The sequence below is a fragment of the Lytechinus pictus genome, chromosome 1 (genome assembly GCF_037042905.1).
Source record: "Lytechinus pictus isolate F3 Inbred chromosome 1, Lp3.0, whole genome shotgun sequence".
Classification (NCBI taxonomy): Eukaryota; Metazoa; Echinodermata; class Echinoidea; order Temnopleuroida; family Toxopneustidae; genus Lytechinus; species Lytechinus pictus.
In genome coordinates this window covers 4139175-4151973 of record NC_087245.1, presented here as the reverse complement: position 1 = coordinate 4151973, position 12799 = coordinate 4139175, and the positions used below count along the sequence as shown (strand labels likewise).

General features: G+C 37.9%; 1 protein-coding gene across 1 annotated transcript; it reads right to left on the bottom strand.

The window, feature by feature from the left end:
* Positions 1-3624: 3624 nt before the first annotated feature.
* LOC129254325 (mucin-2-like) lies at positions 3625-11312 on the bottom strand. The gene is made up of 4 exons (XM_054892780.2): positions 11252-11312; positions 8991-9235; positions 8295-8388; positions 3625-7946 (listed from the first exon to the last, which is right to left on the bottom strand). Exons 1-4 carry the CDS (start codon positions 11310-11312, stop codon positions 3625-3627), a joined length of 4722 nt encoding a protein of 1573 aa, XP_054748755.2.
* Positions 11313-12799: the final 1487 nt, after the last annotated feature.

The window sequence follows — 12799 nt, the reverse complement described above, 5'->3', positions numbered from 1 at the left end:
TCAGGTCCCATATCTCGGATACATCATTGCAACAGTATTGCCATTCAGGTATGACATCTGTACCTTATAATCATCTACCTATGTACATGTAGTACATAAATATTTAACGAATTAGGCAAGTTATTTTTCATCGAAAGGCATTAGTTGGTGTTGAGATGCCGTATTCCCTTCCCATCTGGGATTTAGATGTTGATACAGGCACCCTATACCTCAGTCTATTGGTGTCTAATCGGACACTGGGGACGAAAAGCATTAATTGCATTGTGTGAGGAAAGAACAGTTTTGTCAAATTTTGTCTTGATAAGGTCAAAAGAAGAAACGTGTTTTGCAAGAACGTCCGCAAACTGTTTATATAACCCATATGTGATAATAGTGTGAGCATATTCAGGAATTCATTTCAATGACGTATATTCTCATCGAACAATAATTGATATAACTATGAGCACTATTTATTAATCATATGGTTTATATTATCATCTTATTTGAACCACTGGCGAAATGAGCCCCAAAAAACAAGATAAAAAATGGCCACCGTTGCGTGAAGTTAGAGATTAGAGAGCCAAAAAAATTGATTTTGACTTACAAAAAGGTGACAAGATATTCAAGGAAAAATACAAACATTAAGTCAAATGACCTTTTCCAAATATTGTTTTTGTATTCGTATGGGGGCAACACTCTCCTATACCCCTAAAGATGGCGCCAGTAGTCCTTAGCTGTCCGTGCTTTGGCTTTACTAAATGATCTTACATTCATTTTTTTTTTCAAAATTATTTTTGCACTTCCTAATTTAACTCCTTGTATGATTCCATTGTATTTAAGATTTTTCGCGACAAATGAAAAACAGATGATGAGTAGGCCTAATCACAGGATAAGACATCAGCCATCATCAATAATTATCGTCATTTCCCTATCACTATTCTACCATCACTGTACCTAACCACGTACTGCAATATATCATAAACATCCGCCTTCTCTTCAGCATCGCTAATGATTGTCACACTGTAATTACTGTTACTACTTTACATTTATGAAACAATACTTTATCATCATCAACATGGTTTTCTTAATTATATCACTTTATAATCGGCATTGTCAATTTCTCATTTATTCCCTTTCTCTGTATCAGCCACTTAATTCCATTACAACAAAGAGCAAAAACATTGACCAGAGCCTGTCAGTAGGACATGAATTCAAAACAACACTTTCTGCGCGGAAATAGAATTTAGAAATGAACTATGATAGCAAATGAAATCTAAATCAGGACCCGTCTCACGTAAAAAGACCGGTGTTTGCTTTCTTGACTACTGATTTATTTAACGGGAGACCTTTTTCTTGCGTGAAACTCCTTTCCGCCAGAGATTTCGGGACATCCATCATGGCGCTTTGACGTTGCCGAGTTGATAGCACTGAAATCCCTTAGTGATTTGACGCGTCTGTTTGATCAAGCTGATAAAAGGTCAATCTTGAGTCGAATATCTGACATTACTGGACAAAATTGCGAGATCGAGTGCAAACAATACGTGTCACATTGTGATTATCGTTCGGAATGAGAGTGTATATAATAAATAGTAAATATGCCTTTGTTAAAGGGGGTATATTGCCCAATATTGTTGCCGTAATCAGTACAGTATATACGCACTTCAAATCTACCGAAGATCTATTTATCACATAGCGCTTTAAATTTTTAATTGACAGTCTAAACTTATTGTAAGTACGGCATCCGAACAATTATTGTTTGAAATACAAGCAGACCTAGTACATAAATACACTAGAACCCCGCCCCGAACAAAAAACAAACAAACAACCAACAAACAAAAAGCAAAAACAAACAAAAAAATGCTTCATACCCTCATGACTGTAGTACAGAGCCAAGGAGGAAAGGAAGAAGACCGTTTCTGGCTCCGCGGTATTTTTACTGGGTCAGTTCTGTTTTGTCAGGCAAACCGTCATTGAGGGTCGTGGTAGGTGAGGAAAAACAATGGATGAAGTGCCTAAGTTTATGAAAACGGAACGCTATTCTTGATAATTTCGAGGAGGTAAAACGAGAGAGCGAAAATAGATATATATAATGTCTAATTTTTGAGTGAATAAGTAATTCTGTCATACATGTTTTTGGTGTGTAAACAGGTGATATTTGATGAATATTCAATTGAAATTTGATGAAAACTGCGGTGTTGATAAGAAATAATACAATTGAACAAAGGGTACCGTATTTGTTTTTACCTCTTATCTATTCATACACAGTAAAAACGCTGTTTAAGATTTTATACAACGCTGTTTACTATATGAAACTTACAGTATATTTGTTTGACCGTTTAAACAATCATGTTTAATTTATTGAAGATTAGATATTGAAAATTAAACTTTGTTGCTTAAGATTTAAACATTTGTTTAAACTATTTAAACAATTACTGTAAGGTTCATATAATAAACAGCGTTGTAAAAAAAATTTTACTGTGTATATTTTTTGGGGGGTGTATGGAGCCTCCTCTTTAATCACACTAGTTTGTCAAGAAGCTAAATGATATGGACGACCCGTAATTATCTATAAAACCAGTGGCGTACAGATGGGGTGGGGGGCTTGGGGTGGCTCTTGCTCCCCAAATTTTTCACGACCAAGACAAAAAAGAGAAAAAGAAAGAAAATGAAAGATTTAAGAGTGAAATATGATATTGTTTTCTGAATATTATGTCAAAATCTATCACAAAATTCGATTTTGTAATAAAAATGTCGAAAATTTTGCTCACTCGCTACTCTCGTGCGCAAAAATAAATATGTTCAAATAAATTTTATGCGAAACGCCATATCTATCCCCCTCGATTTTTTTGGCTCATTACACCACTGTGTATAGAGCCAAATTTCACTAGGAACCATTATCAGTATCATAATATAAGTATTTCCCCCCTTTTTTCTAAAAGTTATTCCGTCATTTCATGCTAAGAAAAATAAATATATTGAACTGAACTGATATCGCCAAGATGCTTTTTATCGAGTTGTTCTTAAAGGGCATTTAAATGTTTTGTAAATAATTTGCATTGATAAGTGCAAAAGAAGGAGCCAAGCTTTTTTTCTTTACACTTAAAAAAAAATACGACAGTATTATGATAAAATTAATTTGAACTAATATACACCTGCTTATTTCAGCTTTGTTTTCATAGTGATTGAGAATCCCTATTGATCAGTGTCACATGTAAGTCATCTATAATGTCATGATTCAATTAAAGATACCTATATTATAGATTGGATATATCCTAAGGGCTTCAGATATGCTAAGTTGTTCAGTAGGGACAGATGTTTTGGTAGAATTTTGCTCACAGATGTTTTCAGGTAATTACAATGTCGGAAACCTACATTATCTCCGAAACCTGTTTTTAAAATATGGAAATTGGTATGAATATCATTAAAAAGACTATAAACAAAAAGAAAATCATCTGAATCTTTTTTTTTCCATGCTAACCATTCTGAATTTTAACGACATATCCCGTCATACACCATGTACCTTACCTACAACGATTCCGTTTCTCATCAATCTCATACTGTCAATATAAAACATTAAATCGGCAATTTTCCAAATATTTTAATATACTGCACTTCGTTACGTTTTTTATTTATTTTTTTATCATACTACAGGTCTATTTTTCTATACGTAATACCACTGGTTCCATGCAGGCTCTGATAACTAACGTTTCTTCCGACCAAACATTCTTGAGTTATGTGGGAGTAGGTGAAAGCATAACACTCGGATAATCCACTGCACTTTGATGCACATCGGATTCGTGTCTGAATCATTTCATGAGTAGAAAGTACATCGACTGATGAAACAGAATAATTAACATGAAGTAACACAAATGACTTTCCTGTTTCATGAGCTATTGATTTGAAAGTAGGGACCATGCCGCTTTGGGTGTTGTTTTCTGTTGTCATAGTTGTGACCGGACCAACTGCTGTGATTTCAGTCGGTGATGTGACTTTAGTCGTCCCTAGGTTTTGTGTATGTGAAGTGCGTAATTCAGTTGCAGATGATTCTGACGTTAGAGCAGTCGTTCCATAGGTTGTTGGAAAATTGATAGTTGTAAGGGATGTTGAAACATCTGGAGTAGATGAAGTGCTTTCTGCAGACGATTGCACATCAGTTATATCGAGCTCTGTTGAAGGTAAATCTGTCGTTAGATCAGTTGTAGCAGGCTCTGTTGAATTTAAAAATGTCGTTTGATCAGTTGTATCGAACCCTGTTGAAGGTGAATCAGTCGTTTGATAAGTTGTAACGAGCTCTGTCGAAGGTGAATCTGTCGTTAGATCAGTTGTAGCGAGCTCTGTTGAAGGTGAATCAGTCGTTCGATCAGTTGTAGCGAGCTCTGTTGAAGGTGAATCTGTCATTAGGTCAGTTGTAGCGAGCTCTGTTGAAGGTGAATCTGTCATTAGATCAGTTGTAGCGAGCTCTGTTGAAGGTGAATCTGTCATTAGATCAGTTGTAGCGAGCTCTGTTGAAGGTGAATCTGTCATTAGGTCAGTTGTAGCGAGCTCTGTTGAAGGTGAATCTGTCAATAGATAAGTTGTAGCGAGCTCTGTTGAAGGTGAATCTGTCATTAGGCCAGGTGAAGCGAGCTCTGTTGAAGGTGAATCAGTCGTTAGATCAGTTGTAGCGAACTCTGTTGAAGGTGAATCTGTCGTTAAATCAGTTGTAACGAGCTCTGTCGAAGGTGAATCTGTCGTTAGATCAGTTGTAGCGAACACTGTTGAAGGTGAATCTGTCGTTAGATCAGTTGTAGCGAGCTCTGCTGAAAGTAAATCAGTCGTTAGATCAGTTGTAGCGAGCTCTGATGAAGGTGAATGTGTCGTTAGATCAGTAATTGTAGCAAGCTCTGTTGAAGGTGATTGTGTCATTAGATCAGATGTAGCGAGCACTGTTGAAGGTGATTGTGTCGTTAGATCGGTTGTAGCGAGCACTGTCGAAGGTGAATCTGTCGTTAGATCAGTTGTAGTGAGCTCTGTTGAAGGTGAATCTGTCAATAGATAAGTTGTAGCGAGCTCTGTTGAAGGTGAATCTGTCATTAGGCCAGGTGAAGCGAGCTCTGTTGAAGGTGAATCAGTCGTTAGATCGGTTGTAGAGGGCTCTGTCGAAGGTGAATCTGTCGTTTGATCAGTTGTAGCGAGCTCTGTTGAAGGTGAATCTGTCGTTAGATCAGTTGTAGCGAGCTCTGTTGAAGGTAAATCTGTCGTTTGATCAGTTGTAACGAACTCTGTTGAAGGTGAATCTGTCGTTAGATCAGTTGTAACGAACTCTGTTGAAGGTGAATCTGTCATAAGATCAGTTGTAGCAAGCTCTGTTGAAGGTGAATCTGTCGTTAGATCAGTTGTAGCGAGCTCTGTTGAAGGTGAGTCTGTCGTTTGATCAGTAGTAGCGAACTCTGTTGAAGGTGAATCTGTCGTTAAATCAGTTGTATCAAGCTCTGTCGAAGGTGAATCAGTCGTTAGATCAGTTGTACCGAGTTCTGTTGAAGGTGAATCAGTCGTTAGATCAGTTGTACCGAGTTCTGTCGAAGGTGAATCTGTCATAAGATCAGTTGTAGCAAGCTCTGTTGAAGGTGAATCAGTCGTTAGATCAGTTGTAGCGAACTCTGTTGAAGGTGAATCTGTCGTTAAATCAGTTGTAACGAGCTCTGTCGAAGGTGAATCTGTCGTTAGATCAGTTGTAGCGAACACTGTTGAAGGTGAATCTGTCATAAGATCAGTTGTAGCAAGCTCTGTTGAAGGTGAATCAGTCGTTAGATCAGTTGTAGCGAGCTCTGTTGAAGGTGAGTCTGTCGTTTGATCAGTTGTAGCGAGCTCTGTTGAAGGTGAATCTGTCGTTAGATCAGTTGTAGCGAGCTCTGTTGAAGGTAAATCTGTCGTTTGATCAGTTGTAACGAACTCTGTTGAAGGTGAATCTGTCGTTAGATCAGTTGTAACGAACTCTGTTGAAGGTGAATCTGTCATAAGATCAGTTGTAGCAAGCTCTGTTGAAGGTGAATCTGTCGTTAGATCAGTTGTAGCGAGCTCTGTTGAAGGTGAGTCTGTCGTTTGATCAGTAGTAGCGAACTCTGTTGAAGGTGAATCTGTCGTTAAATCAGTTGTATCAAGCTCTGTCGAAGGTGAATCAGTCGTTAGATCAGTTGTACCGAGTTCTGTTGAAGGTGAATCAGTCGTTAGATCAGTTGTACCGAGTTCTGTCGAAGGTGAATCTGTCATAAGATCAGTTGTAGCAAGCTCTGTTGAAGGTGAATCAGTCGTTAGATCAGTTGTAGCGAGCTCTGTTGAAGGTGAGTCTGTCGTTTGATCAGTTGTACCGAGTTCTGTTGAAGGTGAATCAGTCGTTAGATCAGTTGTACCGAGTTCTGTCGAAGGTGAATCTGTCATAAGATCAGTTGTAGCGAGCTCTGTTGAAGGTGAATCAGTCGTTAGATCAGTTGTACCGAGTTCTGTTGAAGGTGAATCAGTCGTTAGATCAGTTGTACCGAGTTCTGTCGAAGGTGAATCTGTCATAAGATCAGTTGTAGCAAGCTCTGTTGAAGGTGAATCTGTCGTTAGATCAGTTGTAGCGAGCTCTGTTGAAGGTGAGTCTGTCGTTTGATCAGTTGTAGCGAGCTCTGTTGAAGGTAAATCTGTCGTTTGATCAGTTGTAACGAACTCTGTTGAAGGTGAATCTGTCGTTAGATCAGTTGTAACGAACTCTGTTGAAGGTGAATCTGTCATAAGATCAGTTGTAGCAAGCTCTGTTGAAGGTGAATCTGTCGTTAGATCAGTTGTAGCGAGCTCTGTTGAAGGTGAGTCTGTCGTTTGATCAGTTGTAGCGAACTCTGTTGAAGGTGAATCTGTCGTTAAATCAGTTGTATCGAGCTCTGTCGAAGGTGAATCAGTCGTTAGATCAGTTGTAGCGAGCTCTGTCGAAGGTGAATCTGTCATAAGATCAGTTGTAGCAAGCTCTGTTGAAGGTGAATCTGTCGTTAAATCAGTTGTATCAAGCTCTGTCGAAGGTGAATCAGTCGTTAGATCAGTTGTACCGAGTTCTGTCGAAGGTGAATCTGTCATAAGATCAGTTGTAGCAAGCTCTGTTGAAGGTGAATCTGTCGTTAGATCAGTTGTAGCGAGCTCTGTTGAAGGTGAGTCTGTCGTTTGATCAGTTGTAGCGAACTCTGTTGAAGGTGAATCTGTCGTTAAATCAGTTGTAGCGAGCTCTGTTGAAGGTGAATCTGTAGTTTGATCAGTTGTATCGAGCTCTGTTGAAGGTGAGTCTGTCGTTTGATCAGTTGTAGCGAACTCTGTTGAAGGTGAATCTGTCGTTAAATCAGTTGTAGCGAGCTCTGTTGAAGGTGAATCTGTAGTTTGATCAGTTGTATCGAGACCTGTTGAAGGTGAATCTGTCATTAGATCAGTTTTAGCGAGCTCTGTTGAAGGTGAATCTGTCGTTAGATCAGTTGTAGCGAGCTCTGTTGAAGGTAAATATGTCGTTAGATCAGTTGAAGAGAGCTCTGTTGAAGGTGAGTCTGTCGTTAAATCAGTAACTGTAGCGAGCTCTGCTGAAGGTGAGTCTGTCGTTAGATCGGTTGTAGCAAGCTCTGTTGAAGGTGAATCTGTCGTTAGATCAGTAGTAGCGAACTCTGTTGAAGGTGAATCTGTCGTTAAATCAGTTGTATCGAGCTCTGTCGAAGGTGAATCAGTCGTTAGATCAGTAGTAGCGAACTCTGTTGAAGGTGAATCTGTCGTTAAATCAGTTGTATCGAGCTCTGTCGAAGGTGAATCAGTCGTTAGATCAGTTGTAGCGAGCTCTGTTGAAGGTGAGTCTGTCGTTTGATCAGTTGTAGCGAGCTCTGTCGAAGGTGAATCTGTCGTTAGATCAGTTGTAGCGAGCTCTGTTGAAGGTGAATCAGTCGTTCGATCAGTTGTAGCGAGCTCTGTTGAAGGTGAATCTGCATTAGGATTGATATTGAAATTGATATGAATATTATTAGCTCATTGTGCAAGTATCTGATCTGTTGCCCCATGCGATACTAGTTATTTTAAAGAAATCACAAAGATGTGTCATTTTGTCACATGACTTTTTTCAAAGAAATGAAGAATGCATTTTAATTTTTTTTTTAACCTACTTATCCCTGGCGAATCGATTTTGCTCGCTAGCTAAAATTCATCGATCGGCCTGTCTGTCACTTAATCCCGTTCAGCAGTTATTCATACTTTCTTACTTCTGTCTGCATTCACATAAAATGAAGAAAAGGAAGAAGCAAGTTTAATCTACGAACAATGTAAGCAAATCTCACCGAGTTCTATTTCACAAAGGACACCGTGTGGTATGTTACATGGCTCATCCGACAGAACGCCTCCTGTGGCAAAGATGGTACAACCAAGACCAAGCTGGATAAAACGAAAGAAAAATAGCAGGTGGTTTTCAATACATCGGCGTAGGCCCTTTACTTTGTGGTGGTATCCCCCCCCCCCCCCCATTTACTTCACTAAGTTGTCATTTGTACATCTATGTATTTTACGTTTCAACATCTTACTTTTCATCATATTCTGATTGATTTTTATCGGTTTGCATAAATCTTACAGAATCATGAAATTCAGATTTATCTTAGGACTCGCTCGCGTTGCTCGCTCGTTCCTTTTTTTCCAATGCAATTCATTACAAAGTGGGCACCATGTTCCTTATTAGAATTTCAAAAGTAATTTCATAAGCTATTAACCTATCATGATTTGATCTCAGAGTAACCTAAACTTGCATTTTCATGTTTTTAATGCATACATTTTTTGTTTAATTCGGTAAGTTTGATACTCTTTTATCCATGTGCTTAGACATTGTCCGACCATGCATGAAAATCAACCATTTATAGTTGCTTTCGGGTACGAGCATGGTATCCACTTTTTAATGCCAGTGCCCCCCCCCCCCCGGAATAAGAATTTTGAAGTCTTATGAAAGCAAAGGGGAAATCGGGTGGCGAGGGGGGTGTCATACTTACAGACGGCATTCCTATAGACGCATTGGCAACCCAAATGGCCACTTCGATCGTCTGTCCAGCTTGGATTCCAGACTTATTGTAAAAGTAGGTATACACCTGACTGACTTCTTGCTGGGAGGCAAACATTGCTAGGGTTCTTGGTCCTGTCTGTTTAGGGCAGTATCCCTCTGCCTCTACTGCACTAAGAGGAGAATGATGCCATGAGTAACACGAGTTTAGAACCAAATCCATGTCAACAGGACAAGCTGTGAACAAAATGATTATGTAAAACAATAAATTATGCGAAGTGTATTGAAATCCCGATCAGAGGCTTCCAAACGGGCAATATACACCCCTTTCCCAAAATTGATTGGACTGAAAAAAACCCACCTCCACTAGCATCTATTGTCTAAATATCAAGGTTAAACGCATTTGATCTTCTGTCAATTTGGTCTAATTACCACTTGGTCCAGTCATCACTACTTGGTCGAATTCTCACTTGGTATAATGTACACTTCGTCTTCCTATTATCATTGTAATGTTTTCACATGAAATTGTTCTTTAGACTAATGTGTCATCAGACAAAGGGGTATTTCGCCCACCTGGAATTTAGAAAAAAGTGGTAAATGGGCTAAAAACAAAAAGGGGGGTTCAAATGGAGATGAACTAGCATTAGATCATTTGGGATGAGACCAAACAGAATTAAGACAAAGTGGTTGCATATATATATATATTGTGAAAGAAATGGATGAAGAGAACAATGGTAGACGCGGCTTATATGTATATGGCTTATATATATATATATAGAGAGAGAGAGAGAGAGAGAGAAAAAAAAACCAAGGTTGAAACTTTCATGCTTTAATCCAACAAAATTTATTGAAGTCTACAAATTTTCGACGAGTACATACCGTCTTTATCAAGTAAATGACAAAAGTACCGCGTTTCCATGAACAATTGCCTTGTGTAACTAGGCGTATTGTAATGGAGACGCATTAGGCTCAAAAACATAGATCATAATAAATAATAAAACGTCATTTCGAAAAAAATATCGGGTAAAAAAATATTGGGTAAAACTGCTCCATGAGGGTAATCATGGTAATTATGTTTCCAACCAACATTGGGCATTTTTATTTATCCATCGTGGTGAAAATTTTGCCCATTCCAAAGTAATTGCCGCTTATATATTTAACATTACTAGACAATATGCTTCCCGCATTGGGTAAAATACTGCCCAACATTTGTTGGACACATAATTACCCTCGTGCTGGTTAAAATTTTACACAATATTTTTCACAATGTGTATTGAATGATACGATATCCATTCATGTCGTTATGGGATCTAAAATGACGACTTCTACTATATTCAAATTCGAAAATTTTGTCGTCCGGTCACCTCACGCTCTCTCGCAAATCTAGATTCAAAATACGTTAATGCTCTATTAACACGATTGAAAGTTCGAGTACAGCAAGTCAATGATTCCCTGCAATATAAACTATCGAGCAAACACAATGCTGAATATGATTCAGGGTTGGCAAACAACTTTTTTCTTCAAATCATTCTCCCACCACGAATTTAAAAATACTAATTCCGGTTCACCCTCGATTTGTCTGTTTTGTCAAAAGCACTCTGAAATCTTGTTATTCTAATGGCTCCGTCGCTATATTCCCCCTGACCGAGAATATAGGTTATTAAAAATATTTAGTGATTTGACTCTAAAATATGCTCTGAAGGGTAGCGATCCCGGGGTTATGTTCTTTTGTTATCTACCATGATGAGTACTATTCCATTCAGAAAAAATGCTTTAGGCCTTCATTTATTTGGAAGTTAATAATAAAGTTCTGTAAATGCAAATATCACTTTTCTCTTCGGTCACCATTGACGTTTAAACCATCAATCCATGTTATAATACCCTTTATACTTTAATTTCAGAGATCTCCAAACTGTGAAAAACTCGCTCTTAAAAGTAAAAAAAATCTCGATCGTTCGCATTGCTCACTCGGAAACGCATGGAGAGATTAACAACACAGGTCCGCTTCCTGACTGGCAGTCTTGTCACTCCTATATCGGAGGGTGAAATCACATGCCCCGTGCATGGTTCATGTAGGTCAAGTCCTGAATTGTTTTCCAAGCAGTTCGAATAGATGATTCGTTTCGGTTGGTCGCTACGCTCCCTTATCCAATAGTTAGAACATTTTTTTTTTTGGGGGGGGGAGCGTGGGGTACAAGCTGATATAACACACCAATCTCCAGCTGCTTGGTCAAATAATTTTGATAAACTTACTTCCCTCTCCAATGGCGAATATCGATAAAACGGTCAAAACAACCAGAATCGATGCAGACATCGTTATTGATTTTCAATTATTCTATATCCTCTTCATTTATATTATAATGTTCCTTCAGGAAATTATATCGTGATCACTTTTTCGGCTCCTTCTTGCTCTTGACCATACGAACAAACAGCGACTAAATGGAAAAGAATATCCAAATAATTATGAAAGTCCTTTACTCTACAAATTTCAACATTGGGTTTAGCCATAAAGAAAGCAGTACTTGGGCCGTGCATTAAAAGAGACTGATCTAAGCATTTTCATTAGATTCATGACGTCATGGTCACTCTCAAATGACAATCATGGAATGTCTTCAGAATTCTTCCATATTAATTAGATAATTTAAAATGGGTCTTTCCCTATGCACCAGATAGTATCGCAGTTGCAATTTCCTGTTGTTCCTGCGTAAACAACGCAATACCACGATGACAATAAAGCCAAGGACATTTTTAATTAAGCATTCTGCTCAAAATGATAGAAACTATATTCATGCTGAATATATATATACATATGTACGTAAATTCTTCCATTTTGTGTCATTGGATGCGAGGGTGACATGGGGAAATGCTTTTCTGATGTAAACACGATGTAATACATGGATGGATGTAATTCCTCTAATTTTTAGTGTTATATTATAAGAATGAACAAACATCCATAAAATCACGAACAAAAAAGTGAGTCACTATAGGCAAAGAAATAATAATTAAATGGAACATCCTAGGAATCAAATATGGAGGAACACATAAAACATAATTTGGGTATTATTTTATTCATTAATAATCAAAGCAACAAAATAATTATGAATAGTTCGCGGCAGAGAGAGTTTTGTATGAGGGCGCGATTTCATTGTAAACGACGGAAACATTGAATGGCATGCACAGTCCTCCCGTTATTTAAACCACGTAAAAGGGAAAGTTGATTCCGAGGTCGATTTTAATAAAAGGAGAAAAAAATGGAGGAAAATGTTGGTGGAGGTGGAATGAATATCTACCAAGGAATAAGAAAGGTAAGAATATTTAAAATGTTTTGATTTGTGACGTCATATTTATGAGCAGCTCCTCATATATAGGTCTAATTAATATAAAGTTAATAAATTTCATATTTTCAACGGAATGTGATGAATATAATATTTTTCTTAGAGAAGGGGGTACAGAATGGTTTACATGATGGAAAATCCCAACATAAATGAAATCACTTTTAAACTTTTGAGAAAAGGGATTTTAATTGTGAAATTTATATATAACACGACATAATGGGGGAGCTGCTCGTCTGTGACTTCACCAAAAGAAAATCGTAACTTCATTATTCTTTGACGGATTAAACCTTCATCAATATTTTCCCCTGATTGTATTAAAACCAACTTATCGTCGGGGTGAACTTTCCCTTTATTGACATTGTATAAGAAACATAGGATATGAATAGAAAATAGAGTGTGGCCTCTTCCATCATCATCCACCCCCCCCCCCCACCATCAATCAGTGAGTGAATTATTCTTATTATTT

Excerpts from the sequence above, each read along its gene's own strand:
- LOC129254325 (XM_054892780.2), bottom strand. The coding sequence starts at position 11,312 with ATGTCTGCATCGATTCTGGTTGTTTTGACCGTTTTATCGATATTCGCC. Across the intron at positions 8,389-8,990 it reads CGTCTATAGGAATGCCGTCT|CTTGGTCTTGGTTGTACCAT; the intron begins GTAAGTATGACA and ends CGTTTTATCCAG. Across the intron at positions 7,947-8,294 it reads CCTTTGTGAAATAGAACTCG|ATTCACCTTCAACAGAGCTC; the intron begins GTGAGATTTGCT and ends ATCCTAATGCAG.